General features: G+C 40.1%; 1 protein-coding gene across 1 annotated transcript; it reads right to left on the reverse strand.

The window, feature by feature from the left end:
• Positions 1–3,480: 3,480 nt before the first annotated feature.
• Positions 3,481–5,372, reverse strand: DDX53 (DEAD-box helicase 53). The gene is given in 2 exon segments (XM_027096120.1): positions 3,481–3,566; positions 3,569–5,372. Coding segments are annotated over 2 exon segments (1,890 nt in total).
• Positions 5,373–21,818: the final 16,446 nt, after the last annotated feature.

Consider the following 21,818-nt stretch of genomic DNA (forward strand, 5'->3'; position numbering starts at 1 on the left):
GTTTCAACTGTTATATATTTATAATGTATTTAAATATTTGATAGTGCAATTCCTCTTAATTACTTCAAATTTTTCAAATTGTCTCTGTATGTATGCAAACTAGTATGGTGCACATGTCAACATTATTGGTAGGTAGAGAGAGCTACAGAAGTTTTGAAATGGAGGAGAGCAGACAGGATCTTGGGGAGGATGTAGCACTTGGGCTGGACCCAGAATGATGAATCTGATTTGACCTGGCAGAGTGGAAGAAGAAAGGACATTCCAGACAGGAGGAAGCAATCTGAGTAATGGCATCCAGAATTGTAAACAAGCATTATATAATGGGTGATGGGAGAGGCAAGATGGACGGGATCTAATATGTGTTGAGTACCTACTGAATGTTAATTATCATGCTAAGCATTTTATAGGAATAACTCTGAGGTCAGCTGAATCCTCATACTTTGTCTCTGGTGTCAGTGCCGTGCATTTACTCCGTTCCAACTTAGACACACAACTCAATATTTATTTGAGTTTCTAAAAAACAGTTCACTCACAAAAATGTTGTTGGTCGATGTAAACCACAGTTTCTTGACCTCAATACTATAGACCTTTTGGGCTAAAAAAAAATCCATCGTTGTAGGGTGTTTTTCTGTGTATTATAGGATATTTATTCCTGACCTCTACCCACTACATGATAGTAGCAATCTTGCTGCCTACATGGGACAACCAAAAATGTTTCCAGACATTGCCAAATATCCCCTAGGGGGCAAAATCGACTCTGATTGACAGTCATTGATACAGATTATACCAAAGATAATGAAAGTTGATGGAGAATTTTATATTGAAGAGTGTACAAGAAATAAGTATTCTTTTCGTTTTCCTGGCTGAACTCCCTTCTTGGTTTCTCTGCAGTTGACTTTGGAGGGGGGGTGTTTTGCTTAATGTATTGCAAGGTTTAACTACGGCACTGCTGGCATTTTGACCACATAATTCTTTGGGGGGTCGTCCCGTGCATTATGGGATGTTTAGCAACACCACTGGTCTCTACCCAGGAGATGCCAATACCCCTCCCCCTGAGCTCTGCCAGCCAAATCTGTCTCCAGATACTGGCAAAATTGGCCTTGGTGGTGAAAGACTGATGCAGACTATACCAAGGATAGGAAAGTTGTAGGGTTATATTCTGTACAACCCACACGTTATAATTTTCAAATCCTCTCTTTTTTCCTCTGAAGTTCTTTCTTGGGTACTATGAGATTTGTTTCATTTTGCCTATGCTCTCTCAGGGATTCTCCATCTCAGCATTATTGATGTTGTGGACCAAATAATCCTCTGTTGTGTGGGCACTGTCCTGTAGATTATAGGGTGTTTAGCAACATCCCTGGCTTCTACCCACTAGGCGCCAGCAGCACATTGCCAACACCACCCCACACCCCCAGTAGTTAAAACAACCCAGACTGTCTTCACGTGTGGTTAAATGTGTCCTGGAGGGAAGGAGCAAAAATGCCCCTGGTTGAGAACCACTGTTCTATTAATATTTCTACTTAGCTTTCCCTGTACAGTAGCTCTTCTTTTCAGCCTTTTCTTGTTTTTTTCCTCTTCTTCCTCATTGAGTGATAACTTTTGTTGTTACTTGAACGTGATTGAGGAACCTCACTTTCTATCTCAAATGGTTTAATTGTTACCCTTTTCTCTAACAATTACAGCATTGCCCCTAAGAGGAATTCTGGCGAATAACATATACTCCAACTTGCTAAACATTCATCATTTCTCCTCCGAGTGAATAGGAACAGGCCATTTGAGCTTCTCTCACAGGTTCTGCTATAGACTGCTTTTGCATTAGGGTAAATTGGCACATACTTCTCTATTTCACTAAATCTGAACATGTGGGCAATCTCAAGACAAGCATATTGCCTTGCACATAGTAACTTGTATTGATGTAAAAAGAATGGAAATATTGGAATCCGGCACATCAGGGTTAAAATAGCACATAATTCCTCTTTAACCAGATTTACTAACCTTAGGCAAGTTAGTTCCTCTGACATTGTTTTCATCTTCTGCAAAATAGGGGTAAGATTACCGTCTAAGTGGGTTTTAAATAAACATTATCAATTATAAAACAAAGCACCTGGTATATATCCGACACTCAAAAATGTTAACCATTGTTCTTAATTTTATCAAGAGATATCGAGGTCTTTATAACAAGCCTTTAAAGTCAGACTCTAAACCTTAACCACCTATACCTAGAATGTTTACCTCTTTATTTCACTTAATTTCAGAATTTTTGTTGCAGTTACAGCTAAGGCATGCTGGGAATAAAGATTGCTGGATGATTTTTTTTTTTTTTGCCAGAAGTTTTAAGGCTTGACTAATTATAATGTTCTCATAAACACTGAATTATAAAATTCAGCGTCATTGTGAGGATATTTTCTTGCAATGTGAGAAGATGCATGTTGCTTCTAAATGAAAGGTAAGAGAGACAATTATAGGTTTAGGAATTGTACTAAACTTGGTTCCTATGCCAAAAATGTCGTTTGGTTTTTAATGTTTTTCCCAGTACAGAAGAGAGATTTTTCTTTCACATTAATTTTTCTTCTGATGTGTATATGTGGTTTTGACCTTTTCGAGACAAATTGAAAAATAAGATGAAAAGAAAGTAAAGACAACCTGTGAGTCACATTTCAAAAATCAATAGAAGTGCAGAATGCACTATTCTGGTCATTAAAAGGGGTTTCTTTGTTCAGTTTGTTACACCAAGATGTGATTTTCCCCTAGATTAGAAAATAAAGTGTAAATATAAGGCTGGGATACACAGTTTGGTTATAATATCATAGAAGTTAGTGGTGAAGGAGACCCCCAAATTATTTCATATAACCACCCCAATGTATTAGTGTAAAAAAGTGTGGCCTACAGAAGGCACGTGACCTCCCCAGAATTTTTAGCCAGTGGTTAGTGAGAATTCATTTGAGGATCTGATTCCCAGTGAGTCAGACAGTCTGCTCTATTAGTCACATCTATCGGAAAAAAGAGAATTATGGAATCTTCTAAAAGATTGAGAATTTATTTTCTAATGAATATTAAAAATTAGGGAATGATAGTGGAAATATTTTTAGGAATCGTGTCACCAACCACTGGGGGAAATAAAATATTTTGACTGGGATAAGCTTGATGAAAACTATGTTTCAATCCAGTACAACTATTTTAAAGCAAGAAAAGTACCATTGTTGTCTTCTACCAAGTCTTTTAGAGAAGACACAGCTGGACATGGCAGGCTCTAAAAGAAAGTAGACTTTAACAAGCACAAAACACTCTCTCATTTTCAAAACACTTTTGATTTTATTAAGGAACATGCATTGAAAGCTTGGTGGTATTATTTAAGAATTTGGCTAAATGTTTTCTAACTGCCAGTAGGTTTCCAGTACTTCCTTATGTAACATGAATACTGCATAACTTGAACATATCTTGAATCTTCTAGCAGCCTGGTACAACTTTTCAATGTAGACATCAGTAAAACTTTCTGGATTTTTCTTAAGATTTTCTTGATTTATTTTTTGGGTCCCTTTGTTGTCTAGGTAATTTGTATCACTCGGCATCGATACAAGATCTTCTGGGACTCTCTGATGTGCTCTTTGCAGAACTTTAATCAATTTACCGGCAATCTTCCAATCACCTTGAGTCATAAGGGTAACTGTAACTGATATGCCCATCTCTCCTGCTCTTCCAGTACGCCCTACTCTGTGTACATATTCTTCAGTATTCCATGGAGAATTGTAACTATACATGTGTGTGACATCACTAATATCAAGGCCTTAGGATGCTAAATCAGTAGCAATCAGTATTTTCACTTTTCCACTCTTCAAGTCCTCTAATGCTGGCTCACGGTCACTCTGTTCTCTGTCACTGTGCAGGGATTGTGCAGTTATGCCTTGGTTACTTAAATCTCTTGATAAGTCATCAGCAACAAGTTTTCTGCTGACAGATACGATGACTTTGTCTTTGGGTGACAAGCTCTGTAGGAATTCTCAGATAAGAGATCGTTTTTCTTCTTCTGTGGTAACAATTATATTTTGCTTCACTGTGTATACATTAACTAGATCCAGAGTACCAGTATAAATAATCATAGGCTCTTTCAAGTAAGATTGTGCAAGTGGACAAATGGTATCTGGCCAAGTTGCCCTTGTCATAACAGTCTGCCGGTCTGGGCGCACAGCTAATAAAATCTTCATTATTTGATGTTCAGACTCCAGATCCAGCATTTTTTCTGCCTCATCTAAGACTAAGTAGGTTATGCTTCTTAAGTTGACAAAGTTATTCATTTGCAGATCACTGAGTCTTCCAGGAGTTGCAATGATGATGTCTACGCCTTTAGTAACATCTTGTATTTGTCCTTTTCTGTTTCCACCGCCATATATACAAACACTTTTAAGACCTTTGTATGAATACTTAGAACATTCAGCTTCCACCTGAAGAGCTAATTCTCTAGTGGGTGTAAGGACGAGCATGCTGGGTCCATTCCTTTGTTCTCTAGGTATTGGTGGAGAATGGAGATGAATAAACCCATGCGTTAAATAGGACAGTGTTTTGCCCGTTCCAGTTTGGGCAATTCCTATAAGATCTATTCCTTGTAGAATAATAGGCCATGCCTGTGACTGAATTGGCATTGGGTTTCAAAAACCAGCTTTTTCAGTGCTTTTCATAAGTTCAGGATAATGTTGGAAAGCATCTTCAAATTTGCAAATCGGATTGGGGATGGGACGATTTTCACCATCTTTCAAGTCATCACACATTATGTTGAAATTTTCCTTTCTCCAAGTGTCTACTTGCACTTGAGACAATGACCTTGTTGCTTTGGATTCTATGTAAAAGTTTTTCTTAATTGGTGATAAATCTGCCCATTTTCTTTTTTCCCGCTGTACAACTTCGGCCTTTACTTGATCCTAGTCTGTCAGTGGCTGAGCTCCTCTAGCAGTGTTATCTCTGCTTGAGCCTCTTCCAACAGAGGGTTGGGATGTGGCATTATCAACACTGGATTCTGAACTGTAGTGTCTTTCTTGTTTCTTAACAAGAGTTTCTGTAGCTGCTTTGGCCTTGGCTTTCATGTCTTTGCTGCCAAAAATGTTTACCTCTGCTTCAGAATCACCTTTTATGATCTGTATTTTGGTGCGTGTCATATCCTGAATGTCTTTTATTTTTGATCCACCATGACCAATCACCGCACCAACCATACTGTTCCTTGTTTGAAAGCAGAGCGGTTGTTCTTGGGAGCCGAAAGCCCTAGGCTCCAGGTGGCTGGAGGTGCTGCTGCAGCCCCTGCCTCTGCCACCCATCCCATCCTGGCCGGCCCTGAGAGCTCTCCAATTCGGCTCCGCCCTCTTCCGCTCTGGGGCCCACGCCATTTCAGGATAATGGTAAAGTTGGTGCTGGTCTCTCGCCTACCTAGGGTTGGGAAAAGATGTGGCCTCGAACCTCTTTCTTATCAGGTCAGGCTGGTTAACTACCAGGCAGGCCGCCACGGGTAGGTAGCTAGCTATGCAGCAGGCACCTAAGGAATTAGTCTATGATGTGGTGTCAGGGAGGGGCTTTGGCTGGGCTGACCAGTCACAGGGCTGGGACTACTGTGAGGTGAGCAGGCACCTCTGACACAAAAGTTAAAGTGACACATACTCTCAGGGGCTGACCCTACGGGCACTTACAGGATCCGGAGAGTGTTTGCCCAGCTTTTGTGTCCTGGTGCCTCAGTGGCTGGCCTCATGCTGGTTTTGGCTCAGTGTGGGAGCCAACCTGAAGCACACCTTGAACTGAACCACATAGTCTTTTTTTTTTTAATATGCCAGTTATTTCCATAGGGGGAAAAATAGTGAATTTTTAAAAATCAACTTACTTGTTTATATATTTGTATGTTTATTTATTTCGGTGAATTTCTTTTTGAGTAACAACTATACTGGGTCTAGATAAAATCATCAATTCCCTGTCCTCTTAAATTATACCATCAGAAATCTCTTAGGTGCATGCTTAGGGATGGCATTTTTGCCTCTGATTCTTCAGCTAAACTCCAACATTTGTTCAGGCGATTTCTGGTTATTATTTCAGGGATGCTGGTTAGAAGAGAGGTAGAGTGGGGTCGACGTTAACTCTGGAGGTGTTTTCAACAATTTGCCACTTTTCTCAGTGCCTCCTAAATTTTCTCCCTTCCCTGTGGTTTCATAGATTCAGACATCCTAGCACTGGAAGGCTATGTAAAAGTAATTTGTTAGGTGCAGTGTAGAAGACACCCTGGCAGCAATCTGGGCAGGTGGACATCCAGCTTCTATTTGTATGGTTGCAGAGGTTGATTTTTTGTTTTTTTCTTTGTTTAAATAAAAGTACACTAAATATTTATCCTTATATATTCATCCTGTTAAGTTTGGTCAATTGATGCAGCATATTAAATATAATTTTAATGCTGATTCTCTCATCCATTATATTACCCTCTAGTTTCAAGTCTTCTGCCAATTAAATGTTCATGGTATCTTCTCTCTTCAGCCAAAGTTGCCGATTAAAATTTGAACACGGTTGGATATCAGGTGTAAAAGTCTGTGACACATTGGGAAAAGCCTTCTCTATGTCAGTTTTTATCCTGCAAAGATGCTTTTGGAAGGAACAAAAAGGTTGCTGGCCAAGTATGTCTTGGAAATACAGCACCCTGCATCTTCTGAGAGTCACAATATGCATTGGGTATCTTAGAAGCTCTGATGATTACAGGAACTCAGTTGGGCATTGTTTAACCCAACTCAGTTGGGCATTGTTTTGTTTTGTTTTTAATTTTTATTGGAGTATAGTTGACTTACAGTGTTGTGTTAGTTCCAGGTGTAAAAGCAGTTGGGCATTGTTTAACCCAGAGTTTTCAAAGGAATTTGCCAATGGAACCTCTTCTCAGTGTTTTCATTAAACTTTTTACATGGAATAATTTTAGCTTTATAGAAAAGTTACACAGATAGTACAAGGGCTTCCCGTATACTCCTCAACCAGTTTCCTGGTTGTTTCCTCTAATCTTATCTCAAAGTACCATGGTACCCATTACACGTAAGAAGTCAACATTGGTCTGTTAATATTAACTAAACTCCATCAGTATATTTTCTGTTCCAGGATCCAGTCCAGGACACCATTTAGCTGTTATGTATGATTTGTGACAGTCTCTGTCTTTCCTTATTTTTCATAACCTTGCCAATTTTGAGGAATAATGGTCAGGTATTTTGTAGAATGTCCTTCAGATTGGGTATGCCTGATATAATTTCTCATGATTAGACTTGGGTTATGGATTTTTGGGAAAAAATATCACAGAAATGAGGTTCCCTTCTTATCAGTCGTATGGGGTGAGGGGAAGGGTGCCTGATGGAACATGACCTGTCACTGGTAATGTTAACCTTGGTCACTTGGTCAAGTGGTGTTACCCAGGTTTTCCCCACTGTAAAATTATTATTTCTCCCTTTCTGTACTCTCTTCTTTGGAAGCGAGTCACCAAGTCCAGCTGCACCTCCTGTTTAGTTGCAATTGTTGTTACATTTTGTACAACTAGTAATCTTCTTTGTAGTACCATTTATAACTACCTGTAGAAATGGTCTACTTGGATTTTATATACACACACAGCCATTATTATGTTCTGCAGATGCTATATATTATGGCAGAAGCTGTCATCATCATTGCACATATTGGTGCATTTACCTTGTACACAGAACCATACTCAATACTGTAAAGTCTAAAGACGTGGCAGCAGTATGGCTCAGTGGCCCAGAACACTGGAGCCTAAATAACTGAGTTTGACTCTAAATTCTACCACTTACTAGATGTGAATCCTTGAGCAAGTCCAAACTTCTTATTCCTTGGTTCTGCTATCAGTAGAATGACATACCATTACCTATGTCATACACACAGAGACATACACATAGTTACACTACCTCGTTCAGAATAGGAACTCTCCAAATCTTAATTACTCATATCACAGAAACAGTAGCTGTATAGAGACAATTATAGAGGTTCCCAAATGCCTGTTCAAGAATTTCCCTGATAGTTTCCTCTGGTCCGTATCAAAATGAAAAAAATAAGGCAATACATTTTTTTCATAGGTCTAAATTTATTCGATTTAAACTTTTTTTAAGATTGTACCTTTCTATTTTTTCGTAAAATATCCTTTTAGAAAGGAAATGAAGATCACAAATGATTTTTAAGGGTCTTTACTAGGGCAAAAAGTATTAAATGAATGCCAGTAGCTAGATATGGTTTTCAAAAGTTATTGGTATGTGAAACCCCCCAAATTAGAAGCACTCGTCTAGCACATTAGCAAATAGACACAATTCAGGATGTTATCAGGTACTGATCATGATGGCAAGCAAGAAGGGCTGGGAGGCTAGAGAGTTGAGACAAAGTCCTATAAGGGCTGGAGGTCTGATCTGCCACTAGGAGCCATGGAATTAAAGATCGAAAGATGTTAAAGTTTCAGGGGAAGAAACCAATGTGGCCTTGGGGAAGAGATGAGGGCAGCCTGAAGGACTAGGACAGAAAGCTCAGGTTAAAGAGAAAGGGGAAGTGGAGAAAGATATTTTGGGTCAGGGGAAGGGAGAAGCGAACTTTCCGGGACCATAAACACAGTCAAATGAGTTTCAAATTAATATGGTAAAAACAAAAAAAAAAGAAGTCGGGGAGTGAACGAGTCATAGGACACTGTCAGTATTAATTAGGGAAGCAGGTCCCTATGGAGAAAGCAGGATGCAGTGAAGTAAAGGGTGGGGCTGTGTTTGTGGTATTTTAAGTACATTGGACTGAGAGATTTGACACACTGTGGCAGTAGTAATTCATAGAAAGGAATAGCTAAAAAGAAAAGGGATCCAAGAAGCTACTAATATATGTTTTAGTCCTACCGTATGTCCAACACTTAAAATGTATTATCTCATTTAATCATCACAGCAACTTATGAAGTAGGTATTTTCCTCCTCTTTCATGTGGAAACAGTAAAATTGGTAGATGCTACATAGTATATTCACGTTCATGCAAGGCATGGTAAATAACATAGCTCTTCTTCCCAATAAGTAGAGAGTAATGAAAGTCAGGTTTACAAATATCTTTAGGCATCAGAGAATTCATATGATGAGATAATGAGAATAGGAGGACAGGGAGCCCAGTGAAGAAACAAGAAAACTTCAAGAGAATCTGAAGAAAGCATGATAATAGGAAATAAGGCAAGAGAACATGTTGACACGGCCTGGAAAACAGTGTAAAATGCTTCATAAAGGACAGGAGGTGACTAGACTACTGAATTTGATAGGAAGAAATTAGCAATAACTTTCAAGAAGGCCCTTTTTGTGGAGTGATAGAGAAACACATATTGCAAGGGGAGCAATTGGGATGAGACACAGCTGGACCACTGGGGTACTGTGCAGTGCTGCGGGGAGAACTCTACATCTTGTACTGAGGCTGAAAGCCACTGTCTTGATGTTTAACTAAGGATTCTAGGAAACCAGGGTTTCCTGAGCAAGTTCCCGGGATTGTTCTGTGAATGATGCAGTGGATTTCGAGAAGATTGCTTATCATGAATATTGGAAGAAAATGAACTTTAATAGTCTTTCAAAATGTGTGAGAGGATAGGATGAGGGAGAGAATCGCAAGGAAACAAGAACCGTTCATTAGCTGTTTCAGAAAAGGAAAGTCTTTCTAAAAGGAGAGAGAGGGGGAGTGCTGGGAGTTCTTTCAAGGAGATTACAGTGCTATTTTTAGCTACCCATTAAATCTCTCTCTATCAAAGTTGGTTTATTCTCCACAGAGTGAGGGGATGCATTATTTAGGTATATGAAGAAGTGAGGCTGTTGAGGTAATTAATTCTTCTTTCAGCACAAACAGTAAAAAAAAAAAAAAAAAATACTGTAAGCTGATTAGCACCTGCAATAAGCGCCTTTGGAGAAATTCTTGCTTACCAACTATTTCCCATGAAAGTTTTAACATATCGGCATTCATTTTAGAAATAATAATAACCTTCAGTTATCCCTTGGCTCTATTTTGAGGCGTTTGAAGGGCTTTCCAGGACTATTTCAATTCTGATAGCTATGGTGTAGGTAAGTGGAAAGAACAACAGTATTATCTACATCATTTGCATTATGTACAGAAGCCAAACAACAATCCCTAGAATCATGGGATTTTAGAGGTGGAAAGGACTGACTTTGGAGAGCATCTCTCATAACCTCTCATTTGCAAGTGAGAAAGCTGAGATCTGCAGCAGCTCTGTCCCCTGGAAACCTGATGTGAGTCACAGATACAATTTTAAATTTTCTAGGGTGGCCACATTATTTAAAAAGTAGAAAGGGGAGACTTCTGATTCTGGACAGGGGGATATAGGCACATTTCTCCCTATTTCTCCTCATTAACTTTATATATAAAACAAATAATAAGTCTCTGAAATCTGGAGAGAAGGCAGACCAACTGAGGAATGATGTGAAGAATGACAAAATGGCGAGTCCCTTGGGTTTGCTTTTTTCTCCCTTATATCCTGGATTAGGTGCCGGAGAAGCCTGCAACCCAGCCAAAAGAAAGTCCCAAGAAAAACTTGTGTTTTTTGTTGTTGTTGTTTTGTTAAGCCAAAGGACCGGGAAAGGAGCAGCCTGGCAAGAAAGAAATCGTTTTGATAATAACTGCCCTGCTCCCACATCACAGAAAAAACAAAACCAAAACGACAATGTACCTCTCCTGGCTCTGTCAACAGAAGCCAAGTGTGAAGCCTAGATTTCCATCCTCATCCAGTGGTAATGAGATACACTACCTCTCCCCACTGGGGTGGTGTCCAAGGAGCTCCAGTCTTCAAGTCTATGTTTTAAACACCGTCCAGAGGTAACGAGATGCCTTCCCCATCCCCACCCCCCATCATGTCAATAGAAACCCATGAAACATGTGGGGAGCCTGGACTTCCACCCTCACCTAGCAGTAATGAGGCATACCTTACTTTCTCCACAGAGCATGTGAAGTCTGACTGGGGAGCCAGGACTTCTGCATCTGCCTGGCCGTAATGAGTCAGGTCTCAACTTCCCACACCAGCATGGTGTCAGTGGAAGTCTGCTAAAATAAAAGATTTAAATAACATCCGAAGTCTCGTTATATACAAAACGTCTAAGAATTGAAAATCACTCATTATATCAAGAACTGGAAAAATCTCAGCTTGAATTAGAAAAAGACATTAATAGATGCCAACGCTGAGAGGAAACAGACATTGGAATTATCTGAAAAGAATGTAAAGGCAACCATTATTTGGGGGGGAAAAAGCTTCAGTGAGGAATTATGAACATACTTGAAACAAATGAGAAAAAAAGGCTTAGCAAGAAGTAGAAGATACAAGGAAGAGCCAAATAGAAATTTTAGAACTGAAAAATACAACGATCAAAATAAAATTCCTGCATGGGCTCAAAAAAGAATAGATTAGAGAGAGTTATGAAGCAGTGAACTTGAAGATATAACATTAAAAATTACCCAATCTTAGTAACCTAGAGAAAATAGACTGAGAGAAAATTAACAGCACCTCAGGGACCCGTGGACAGTAACAAAAGTTCTAATATTCATGTAACTGGAGTTCCAGAAAAGGAGAGAGAATATGAGTATGAACATATATTTAACAGAATAAGGACTGAAATTTTCCCAATTTCATAAAACTAACACACCATTGTAAAGCAATTATACTCCAATAAAGATGTCAAAAAAAAATAAAACACAATAGATGAATTTTACAAACATAAATAAATAAATAAATAGTTCCTTTCCTCCCCCTGGGTTCCTCAGAACCATTTTTTTTTAAGATTCCATATATACACTACCAACTATCAAATAGATAGCTAGTGGGAAGCAGCCGCATAGCACAGGGAGATCAGCTCGGTGCTTTGTGACCACCTAGAGGGGTGGGATAGGGAGGGTGGGAGGGAGACTCGAGAGGGAGGGGATATGGGGATATATGGATACGTATAGCTGATTCGCTTTGTTATACAGCAGAAACTAACACACCATTGTAAAGCCATTATACTCCAATAAAGATGTTACTAAATAAATAAATAAATACATTACCATATGACCCAGCATTTCCCCTCTTAGGTATCCAAAAGAAATGAAAACATGTTCACACATAAACTTGTACCTAGATGTAAATAACATTATTCACAGTAATCAGAAAGTGAAAATAACCCAAATGTTCATCAGCTGATGAATGGATAAGCAAAATGTGTTATATCCATACAATGGAATTCTATTCAGCAATAAAAAGGAGTGAGGTACTGATAAATGCTATAATGTAGATGAACCTTGAAAACATTACGTGAAGTGAAAGAAGCCAGTCACAAAGGACCACTTATTTTATTATTCCATTTATATGAAATGTCCAGAATAGGCAAATACATACAGGGAAAGTAGATGAGTGGTTTCCTAGGGCTGAGAATGGCAGCGGGAGGTGAGGTGGGCTTGGGAGTGAGATGGGAGGGATAATGGGTAGTGACTGCTACTCAGTTGCTTTTTGGATGATGAAATATTATAAAATTAAGTTGTGGTGATGGTTTCAAAACTCTGTAAATAGTATTACTAAGAACCATTGAATGGTTCACTTTAAATGCACAGATTGCATGGTATGGACTTCTGTCTCAATAAATTATTAAATAATACGTGGAACTACATGACTTTCAGGTTTGTAAGCACTTTGTCTCCTTTTATATGTCATTTAGTTTTATCATCTAATTTTCCCCTCTAAAGGCAGTTTAGTTTACACAGGAGAAAACTGAGGCACAAAGAATTTGTTATTTTCCCAAGGTCACACAGCTATCTCCTGAGCTCCAGGAAGCAAATGTAAACAGATTTCCCGATTACACACAAGGATGATTAACAATAGGCTGGGGAATCATGGGGAAGGCAAGAAAAGGAAACCAGTTTCAATAAACATATTCAGTTGTGATAATCTGGGATAAAAAATGCAATCCGGTGTGACAGGTTTTTATTGCCTTCCTCAGGGGCTTCAGGACTGCTTGCAGTTGATAAAACCGTTCAAGCTACGGATTTGGGGCAAGGGCTTATGTTCAGTTCTTTGCAGTGTGCATTACCACTGAGGGAGATAGCAGGTGACTTAAGTCTTTGGTACAAATCATTGTAGGGGAAGAGAAACACAAATGACAATGTTAACAACTGCCAAAGCTTCTCTTTGGGAGTTTATTGATATTCCTAAATGATAGGAGTAGAAAATTGTTGGAAGAAAAGGCAACAGCCTTAAAGGGTGGATTAATTCGGCATCTTGTTTTTCTGTCAGTCTCATTATAGCACTTGACAGGAAAATAGACGCACTTGATGGCATTTACTCTTTTCAGCCCAGCCATTACTTCAGAAATATTATCACTTTTGATTTTTCAATTTTTGCTGAAATGGTGTTTGATATAGTTTTGTTCTCATTATGGAGTCTCTGTTCCAATTTGCTGAAAAAGATTGCAACCCTAGTGAAGTATGGCAGAAGATTAATTGATGTGTGTGGCTATTTAAAGATCATTCAGGGAGAACATCAAGTGGTATTTTCTAGACTGTCTGACTTTGATCTGAATAGTCTCTTCTTGGAATGACACAGATCTTGTGGATGGCAGCTGGGAGTTAAAACCTGGAAATTTTTGAGGCTTGCATGTATTGGCTCCAACACACTGGGGTCCTCACGGATGGGCCAGTGGGAAGGGGAAGCAGCTGAGAGGAAGGGGGATGGAGGTGAGGGAAACTAGCTTGGCTGTTGAGGATGACTCCAAAAGAGAGTCAGCCTTTCTAAAACGCAGTGTCCAAAAAGCATGCTTATCAGACCAGGTCCAGTTACATGGCAGGTAAAGGTCTTCTAATCCTATAGCTGTAATTCATGCAGTTGGCAGTACAAGATGTCTGGTATGAGAGGCTGCTGTGGTTTGGGCAGCTTGCCAGGCAGAGAGCCTTAGAGGTTTTCCAGCTCTCAGGAACAAGTAATTGGTGAAGTGTCAGGACCCCACCCAAGCAGGCTATGGTTCAGGGTGGGCTTTTGTTGCCAATAGAAGATGGCAATGTTGAACAGGAGGAAACAGAATGAAAGTTGATTGTGTAGACTGTTGCAACATGGGGTGGGGCTTACGTGAGGCAGAGCCCAGGTGGTACACTTGATACTATCTCAGTGACAAGGCTGATTCCAGCCCCAGTGGAAGGAGGTGGGCCAAGGTTGCTGGTAAAATTCATGCCATGATCAGGTATTATGGAGGCCAACTTTTGGTGAGTCCAGGTAGGAGTGTCAGGGAAAGACAGGGGCTGATACCCACCCACAGATGGCGTCAGCAGTCATCACTGTCATGTAACCAGACACATGCAATAAGACCCAGTAGAGTGTAGTGATCATGAGTAGAGACTGTATCATATAGACTGAGATCTGAGTTTCACCTCTTCTACTTGCTCTTTGTATGACACTGGGTAAGTTACTTAACTGCTCTGTGCTTCAGTTTCCTCTGTTGTAAAATGGAGTTAAACCGCTATTTATCTGCTAGGGTTTTGAGGGTAAAATGAGACAGTTCACATCATGTGCACACAATAGGGCGTCAGTAAATGTTAGTTATCCTTACTGCTACTGTTATTATGTTAGTCCTTCCAATTCTGGTCACTGATTTTGTCACTCAGGCTTTGATCTAGCTAGAAAGATGGAATTTTTTCAATTAAATCAGCTCAACATGGTGCAGTATGATGTAATGCCTTGCTACTCAGTATGGCTGACAAACCAACAGCATCACCTGAGAACTTGTTAAAAAGGCAGAATCTCAGGCTCCATGCCGGTCCTCATGAATCAGAATCTGCATTTTAATAAGGGCCACCGTATAATTCTTATGCACATTAAGACTTGAGAAGATCTGTGACAGAGGAGGCTAGGCTATACAGTGGGGAAAAGACAGCCTCTTCAATAAGGTGTTTGGAAAACTGAACAGCTGCATGTAAAATAATAAAACTGAATTACTTTCTCATACCATGCACAAAAATAAATTCAAAATGGATTAAAGACTTAAATGTAAGACCTGAAACCATAAAACTTCTAGAAGATAATACAGACAGTATGCTCTTTGATGTTGGTCTTAGTAATAGTTTTTTGGCTATGTCTTCTCAGGCAAGGGAAACAAAACCCAAAAATAAACAAATGGGACTACATCAAACTAAAAAAGCTCTTGCACAGTGAAGGAAATTATCAACAAAATGAAAAGGCCACCTGCTCAATGGGAGAAGATATTTGCAAATGATTTATCTGATAAGGATTAATATCCAAAATATACAAAGAACTCATATAACTCAACATCAGAAAACAAACAACGTGATTAAGACAGGGGCAGAGTATCTGAATAGACATTTCTCCAAAGAAGACATACAGATGGCCAACAGGCACATGAAAAGATGCCCAGCATCACTAATCATCAGGGACATGCAAATTAAAACCACAGTGAGACATCACCTCACACCTGTCAGAATGGTTATTATCAATAAGACAACAGATAACAAGCGTTGGTGAGGTGTGGAGGGAAGGGTACCCTCATACATGGTTGGTGGGAATATAAATCTCCAGTAAGGAGATTCCTCAAAAACTTAAGAATAGAACTCCCAGCTGAGCCAGCAATTCCACTCCTGAGTATTTATCTGAAGAAAATGAAAATGCTAATTTGGAAAGATGTACGCACCCCTGTGTTAACTGCATCATTACTTATAATAGCCAAGATGGGGAAGCAACCTAAGTGTCCATCAATAGATGAATGGATAAAGAAGATGTCTACACACACACACACACACACACACACACACACACACACACACACACACACACACACACACACACACACACTGGAATATTACTCAGCCATAAGAAAGAATGAAATATTGCCATTTGCAACAACATGGATGGACCTAGAGGGTATTATGCTAAGTGAAGTAAGTCAGACAGAGAAAGACAAATACTATATGATTTCAGTTAGATATGGAATCTTAAAAAACAAATGAACAAACATAACTAAACAGAAACAGAGTCATAGATACAAAGAACAAGCAGGTGGTTGCCAGAGCGGGTGGGGTGGGAGGAGGAGAGAAATAGGTGAGGGAGATTAAGAGGTAAAAACTTCCAGTTGCAAAATAAATGTCACGGGAATGAAATGTACAGTGTGAGGAATATAGTCAATAATTACGTAATAGCTTTGTGTGGTGACAGATAGTAACTGGACTTAACGTGGTGATCATTTTGAACTGTATAGAAATACTGCATCACTATGTTGTGTTGTGTACCAGGAACTAACATAGTGTTATAAGGTCGACTATAGTTCCAAAAGGAACAAATGAACTCATAGAAAGAGAAATCAGATTTGTGGTGGGGATGGGGGGAGGAGGAATTGGATGAAGGCAGTCAAAAGATATAAACTTCTAGGTATAAGAGAAATAAGTACTCAGGATGGTAATGTACAGCATGATAAATATAAGTAACACTCCTGTGCGTTATATGTGAAAGTTGTTACGACAGTTCTCACCCTAAGAAAAGAACATTTTTTTTCTATTTTTAAAATTCTGTAACTGTGTGAGATGATGGATGTTCACTAAACTTATTGTGATCATTATTTCATGATGAATGTAAGTCAGTTCATTATGCTGTATACCTCCAACTTATACAGTGCCGGGTCTTAATTATACCTCAATATAACTGGGATAAAAAGATTTGAGAAGACGTGTACAATGGGTTACCTTAAGATTTTGTAACCTGCTGTCACCACTTATTGGCTGTGTAAAGTTGTTCGAGTTACTTAACTGCTCTAACTCCCCATCTATAAAAATAGAATAATTAATATGTGTTATGATTGTGAAGAGTGTAGGAAATAACACATTAGCGTACTTAACCGTACTCTAACAAGGTACAGGCAGTACAGTCTCTGATTTCTGGGAAATAATAATGACAAGTAACTTTCAGGACTTCAGATGTGGTCGGCTATTGCTAGGCCTTTGACTTTATATGTCCCCCATCATGATCCTAAAACAGATAACAGTTGAGCTTCAGGAAACTAAATAAACTAATTCCTAATTTTTCCAGCTTCATTGAAGTATAATTGACAAATAAAATTTTACATACTTAAGGTATACAATGTGATGATTTGATACACGTATATATTGTGAAATGATTACCACAATGAAGTTAGTTAACACACCCATGGCCTCACATAGTTAATATATATTCCAAAGTGATTATGAATAGGAGTCGGCACACTTTTTCTGTAAGGGCCAGATAGTGACTATTTTTGGTTTTGTGGGCCACACGTTCTCTGTTGGGACTACTCCACTCTGCCCTTTTAGTGAAAAAGCAGCTACAGACATAATGTAAATGAATAGGCATGGCTGTGTCCCAGAAAAAAAATATACAAAATAGGTGGCATGGCATATCAGATCATAAGGAAACAAAATAAAAAAGTGAGGCAGCTCTTGAAGTTCATTCCAAGCTTTTCGTTCGAGGTCTTTGGAGACCTAGGAAGGAAGCAGAGATGATCATAGCATTGGCTGTCTCTGTGAGCTGAGAAGTGTGGGGTGAGGAGGAAGATACATCTTTTGGGTGAGATGAGTGTTGCTTCTCAGTTACCACCAAGGTTGTGCTTGGGAGTGGATCTCTTCCCGGGCAATGCCCCCTCATTTAGTGTTTGCTCATGCCTGGAGCCTTCCTGGCCCCAGTTCACTCTGCTAAAAACTTGCCAGAGAATCACATCATATTCCCTGGAAACAATCTTTGAACAGCATGGATCATACGTGGATGATTTTTCCATGGCCACACGCTGCAGATTCCAGTGGCTCCAAATATGAGTCTTTGGTTTAAAGGTGAACTCGGCAAAGGAATGTGTTGTCATAAACTGTGTGTTTCTAGTTGGCAGGCCTGCTGGGCCTCTATGCCTCTGTCCTTTCCTGCTCAAAGTTAAGCAGAGACCTGAGGGCCCTAGAACGATTGACCCAGCTGTTGAATCAATGTCTTAGGCTTTTGTAAATTTCTGTTATGAGGTAGACTGCCATTTACCCAGAGAGCTCAGGGAGTCGGTAGGGTCTTGGCAACAGGAATCTCTGGGTTGCGATTTTTCTTTCCAGGGGAGTTGACTGAGATTGAGGCAGAGCCTGAGCAAGTGGAAGGACCAGGCTCCAGCTCTTCAGGAAAGGGAGCCGGCAAGGGTTTTGGCCCCAGGCCAAGGTGAAGCAAACCCAGTACTGGAGCCGAAGCCCAGGGATAGGGAATGGTGGGTATGCCAGTGGGAGCCAGGGAGCACTGCAGCTCCAGGAGGCTCCTAGTACCACCATCAAGCATGTTCTCATTGAAGACAGGTTGTAAGGCTTCTGTGTCCACTGCAGAGCACGGGAATATCTAGTAGGGACTGGCTGGCACAAAGTCCCAGATTTGTATACGTAATGTTGAGTTTTTGTACATTACTGGATGCTACAAGTTACAGTACAGATTTTAAGTCTCATGACTTTCCCTACTCATTCAAAGATTGCTGAGGATGTTGTGTTTGGTAAGAAAAAGGGAAATTCACCTATGTGAGTGGCCAGTGGCCTTTTGTAGCAGCCTGACTGTTCAGAGGGTTTCCAAAAACCTGTTGCATTGTCAAGGCTGGGTACTGTTGGAATTGTATATAAGTCGGGCTCCAGCAAGGAGCCTCATCATTTCTTTTAACAGGAAAAATCTGCACCTAGGTATAGAGAATTTTTAAAAATGTATAACATTGTTAAGTAAGACACTAAACAGGGGAAAAGAAAACACTAGGGGATCGGGGAAGGAGAAACTACAGGAAGCACCATCCACCTCTGGGGCTAGGGGAGCAAAAAGAAGAGCTTGGAATTCTCGAAGCTTACTTTTACAGTTTAGCGGCTCAGAGGAGGGTCTCTGTGGAGTTAAACCCAGATCCCTGCAGATGGCTAGTTCTGATTTTTCTGAGGGGGAGACTCATGAAGCTGGTTCTACCAGGGTTGGAAAAACTGCACAGTGCATGCAGCTGCTGCCACGGGATGGCCCTGGTGCCGCAGTGGAGAAGAAGTGTTAGTGGAGAAATCCTCACCGGAAGCAGACAGGAAGGAGCAAGTCCCTCCTCCTCCCTCCAGCCCTGCAGTCCCCTCTAGAGCCTCACAGGGCTCCAGCCAGCAAAGCACATCACACAGCAGCCCAGGGAAGGAGTGGGGTGGTTAGGAACGGAGAGAGGATAAATTAATAACCCACAGTGCTTGTCTGCTGGTCTGGGACAAGCGTTGTGGGTTTGCTGGGCCTGTCTGTCCACTGGGATGCGAAATGACTCAGGAGAACCTTCCCAGCATCTGTATCCTACTCCTTCACCAGCGCCTGTGCAGCAATCCACAGAGAATCCCATGCTGCGTGCTCAGGGAGCTGCGGATTGAGTGACAGACAAGACGAAATTAGGACGTGGAAGCAACCCAAGTGTCCATCGACAGATGAATGGATAAAGAAGATGTGGCACATATATACAATGGAATATTACTCAGCCATGAAAAGAAATGAAACTGAATTATTTGTAGTGAGGTGGACGGACCTAGAGTCTGTCATACAGAGTGAAGTAAGTAAGAAAGAAAAACAAATACCGTATACTAACACATACATATGGAATCTAAAAAAAAATATGGTTCTGACGAACCTAGGGGCAGGACAGGAATAAAGACGCAGATGTAGAGAATGGACTTGAGGACACAGGGACGGGGAACAGTAAGCTGGGACGAAGTGAGAGAGTGGCATGGACATATATACACTACCAAATGTAAAATAGATAGCTAGTGGGAAGCAGCCGCATAGCACAGGGAGATCAGCTCGGTGCTTTGTGACCACCTAGAGGGGTGAGATAGGGAGGGTGGGAGGGAGGGAGATGCAAGAGGAAGGGGATATGGGGATATATGTATACATATAGCTGATTCACTTTTTTGTACAGCAGAAACTGACACACCATTGTAAAGCAACTTTACTCCAATAAAGATAAAGAAAAAAAAAGATGAAATTACGGCTCTGGAATTCTTTCTTCTTGGTGATGGGAATGAATGCAAGGACAGAATTTTTTACCTTTATCTTGTTTTCCAGAAAAGTAAAAGTCATGCAACTTTAGCCCACACACGACCTGGTAGGAAATGACTACACGGCAAGCTTCAGTGTAGCCAGAGGAAATGTTTGATTATGTGACAAGAAAATAAGAGGCAATGATTTCTCCTGGGGAGTCATTTAGAATAACACATGTGTTAGAATGTGTTCTACCTCTTTCAGTAATTCAGGGCAGTCATTGAGAACTCCATTTCATACACTAGTGCTCAGTTAGAGGAACCATTCTGAGATAACCATGAGGTTATTGGCAGCCCATACTTGCAAGTAATACATTGAAAGAGAGAAAATGTGCTTAGAGGACAGAGCTGAGTTGGAGCCAATTGGAAATGGTAAGAGCTAGAGAATGTAAGACTATTGACGATAGACCGAGAGTTGTGTAGAGCTTTTAAATTATCTCTGTTACAAAGATGAGACCATTCTAAATTGCTATGTAAATAAGCAAAGGATACAGAAGTAGAGTAATAAATCATAGACCCCAGGGCTGAGAAAAGAGGAGGACTAAGATAACACTGGCTAAGGTTTTCACCTTTTCTTTTTGAGGAACAATTAGAGTTGATGCCAGATGTACCATGTGTATTATTTATTTTTAGTGTGTATGTGTTTGCTTACATCAATTAACTGTCTTATAAATCAGACATTGTTAATTGCGTGGTCCATTGTTCTTGACCTCATCCTTTGTCTTTCAGCACATCTAGCTTATTCTTCGAAAAGTGATTCTATAAGATCAGAAAAATGACTCTCAATCCCAGACACTCTGTGTGGAATAAGTTCAGATTCATGTTTTCTCCTACTGTGTTGTAATTTCAGCTTCTCTTAATATACACTGACTGCCTCACTTCTAGTTGGCTCTGCATCATGATTTTCCTGATCGCTCATTACTGGTGATCACTCCTGGCTTTCTTACCTAACTGACCCTTTTCAGACAGTAGCCCTCCTTGATTGTCCCCTCTGACCTGTGACAAGAGGTAAGGAGTACATGCGCATCCCAGTGGATCCCTGCCCCAACAGAGGTCAGAGGAGTAGCATCAGACATTTCTTAAATCATCCCTCTGTAATCTCAAAATAAGCTCCATGCCTCGTGCTGTCACTCATGACAGTTGCAGCTAAGTTCTAATGTCCTGAATGATTAAACCAAGTAATAATTGCCCCCTACAGAACAGTATCTAAATTACGTATATTCAATATCCATCTGCCATATATCACACTGCATTGCATCAGTGATACGTGTGGTTGCAGGCAAAATTGGGGGAGAAGCAAAAGCCTCTAATTCCTTAAATGTTAGGAAATTCCTATTCACCTATGTCCCTTTGTTCTGCTAAAGCTTGGGAGCATTTTTTCAGAACCACGCGAAAAGACTCTCACTGAAGCTGTTAAGAGTATAAATGATGTCAGAAATGGAGAATACAATGTCCAAGGGAAGCAGCAATATACTGGTCAGTGTAGTAATTGCAAGATTGGTGTGCAGTGTGAGGTGTCATTCCTGAAATGAAAAACAAAAGGTTATGTGCCGTCAGTTGGTTGGCTGGACTGTTAGGATTGCCTGAAAAGGTTAGGAATTACTGTTTTAGATCATGTCCGTGGGGAAAAATGAAAACTATAGAAGGGTAGACAGAGTAGAGACATAAACATTTTTTATTTGGTAACATGGTGTTGCAAAGAAAAACTGTTGGACAGAAGTAGGGGGAGTAAAGAGTCCAAAAGAGCATAATTTTCTCTGCATATTTGC

Source organism: Aethalodelphis obliquidens, unplaced genomic scaffold (assembly GCF_003676395.1).
Source record: "Aethalodelphis obliquidens isolate GAN/ISIS:26980383/991018 unplaced genomic scaffold, ASM367639v1 scaffold99, whole genome shotgun sequence".
NCBI lineage: Eukaryota > Metazoa > Chordata > Mammalia > Artiodactyla > Delphinidae > Aethalodelphis > Aethalodelphis obliquidens.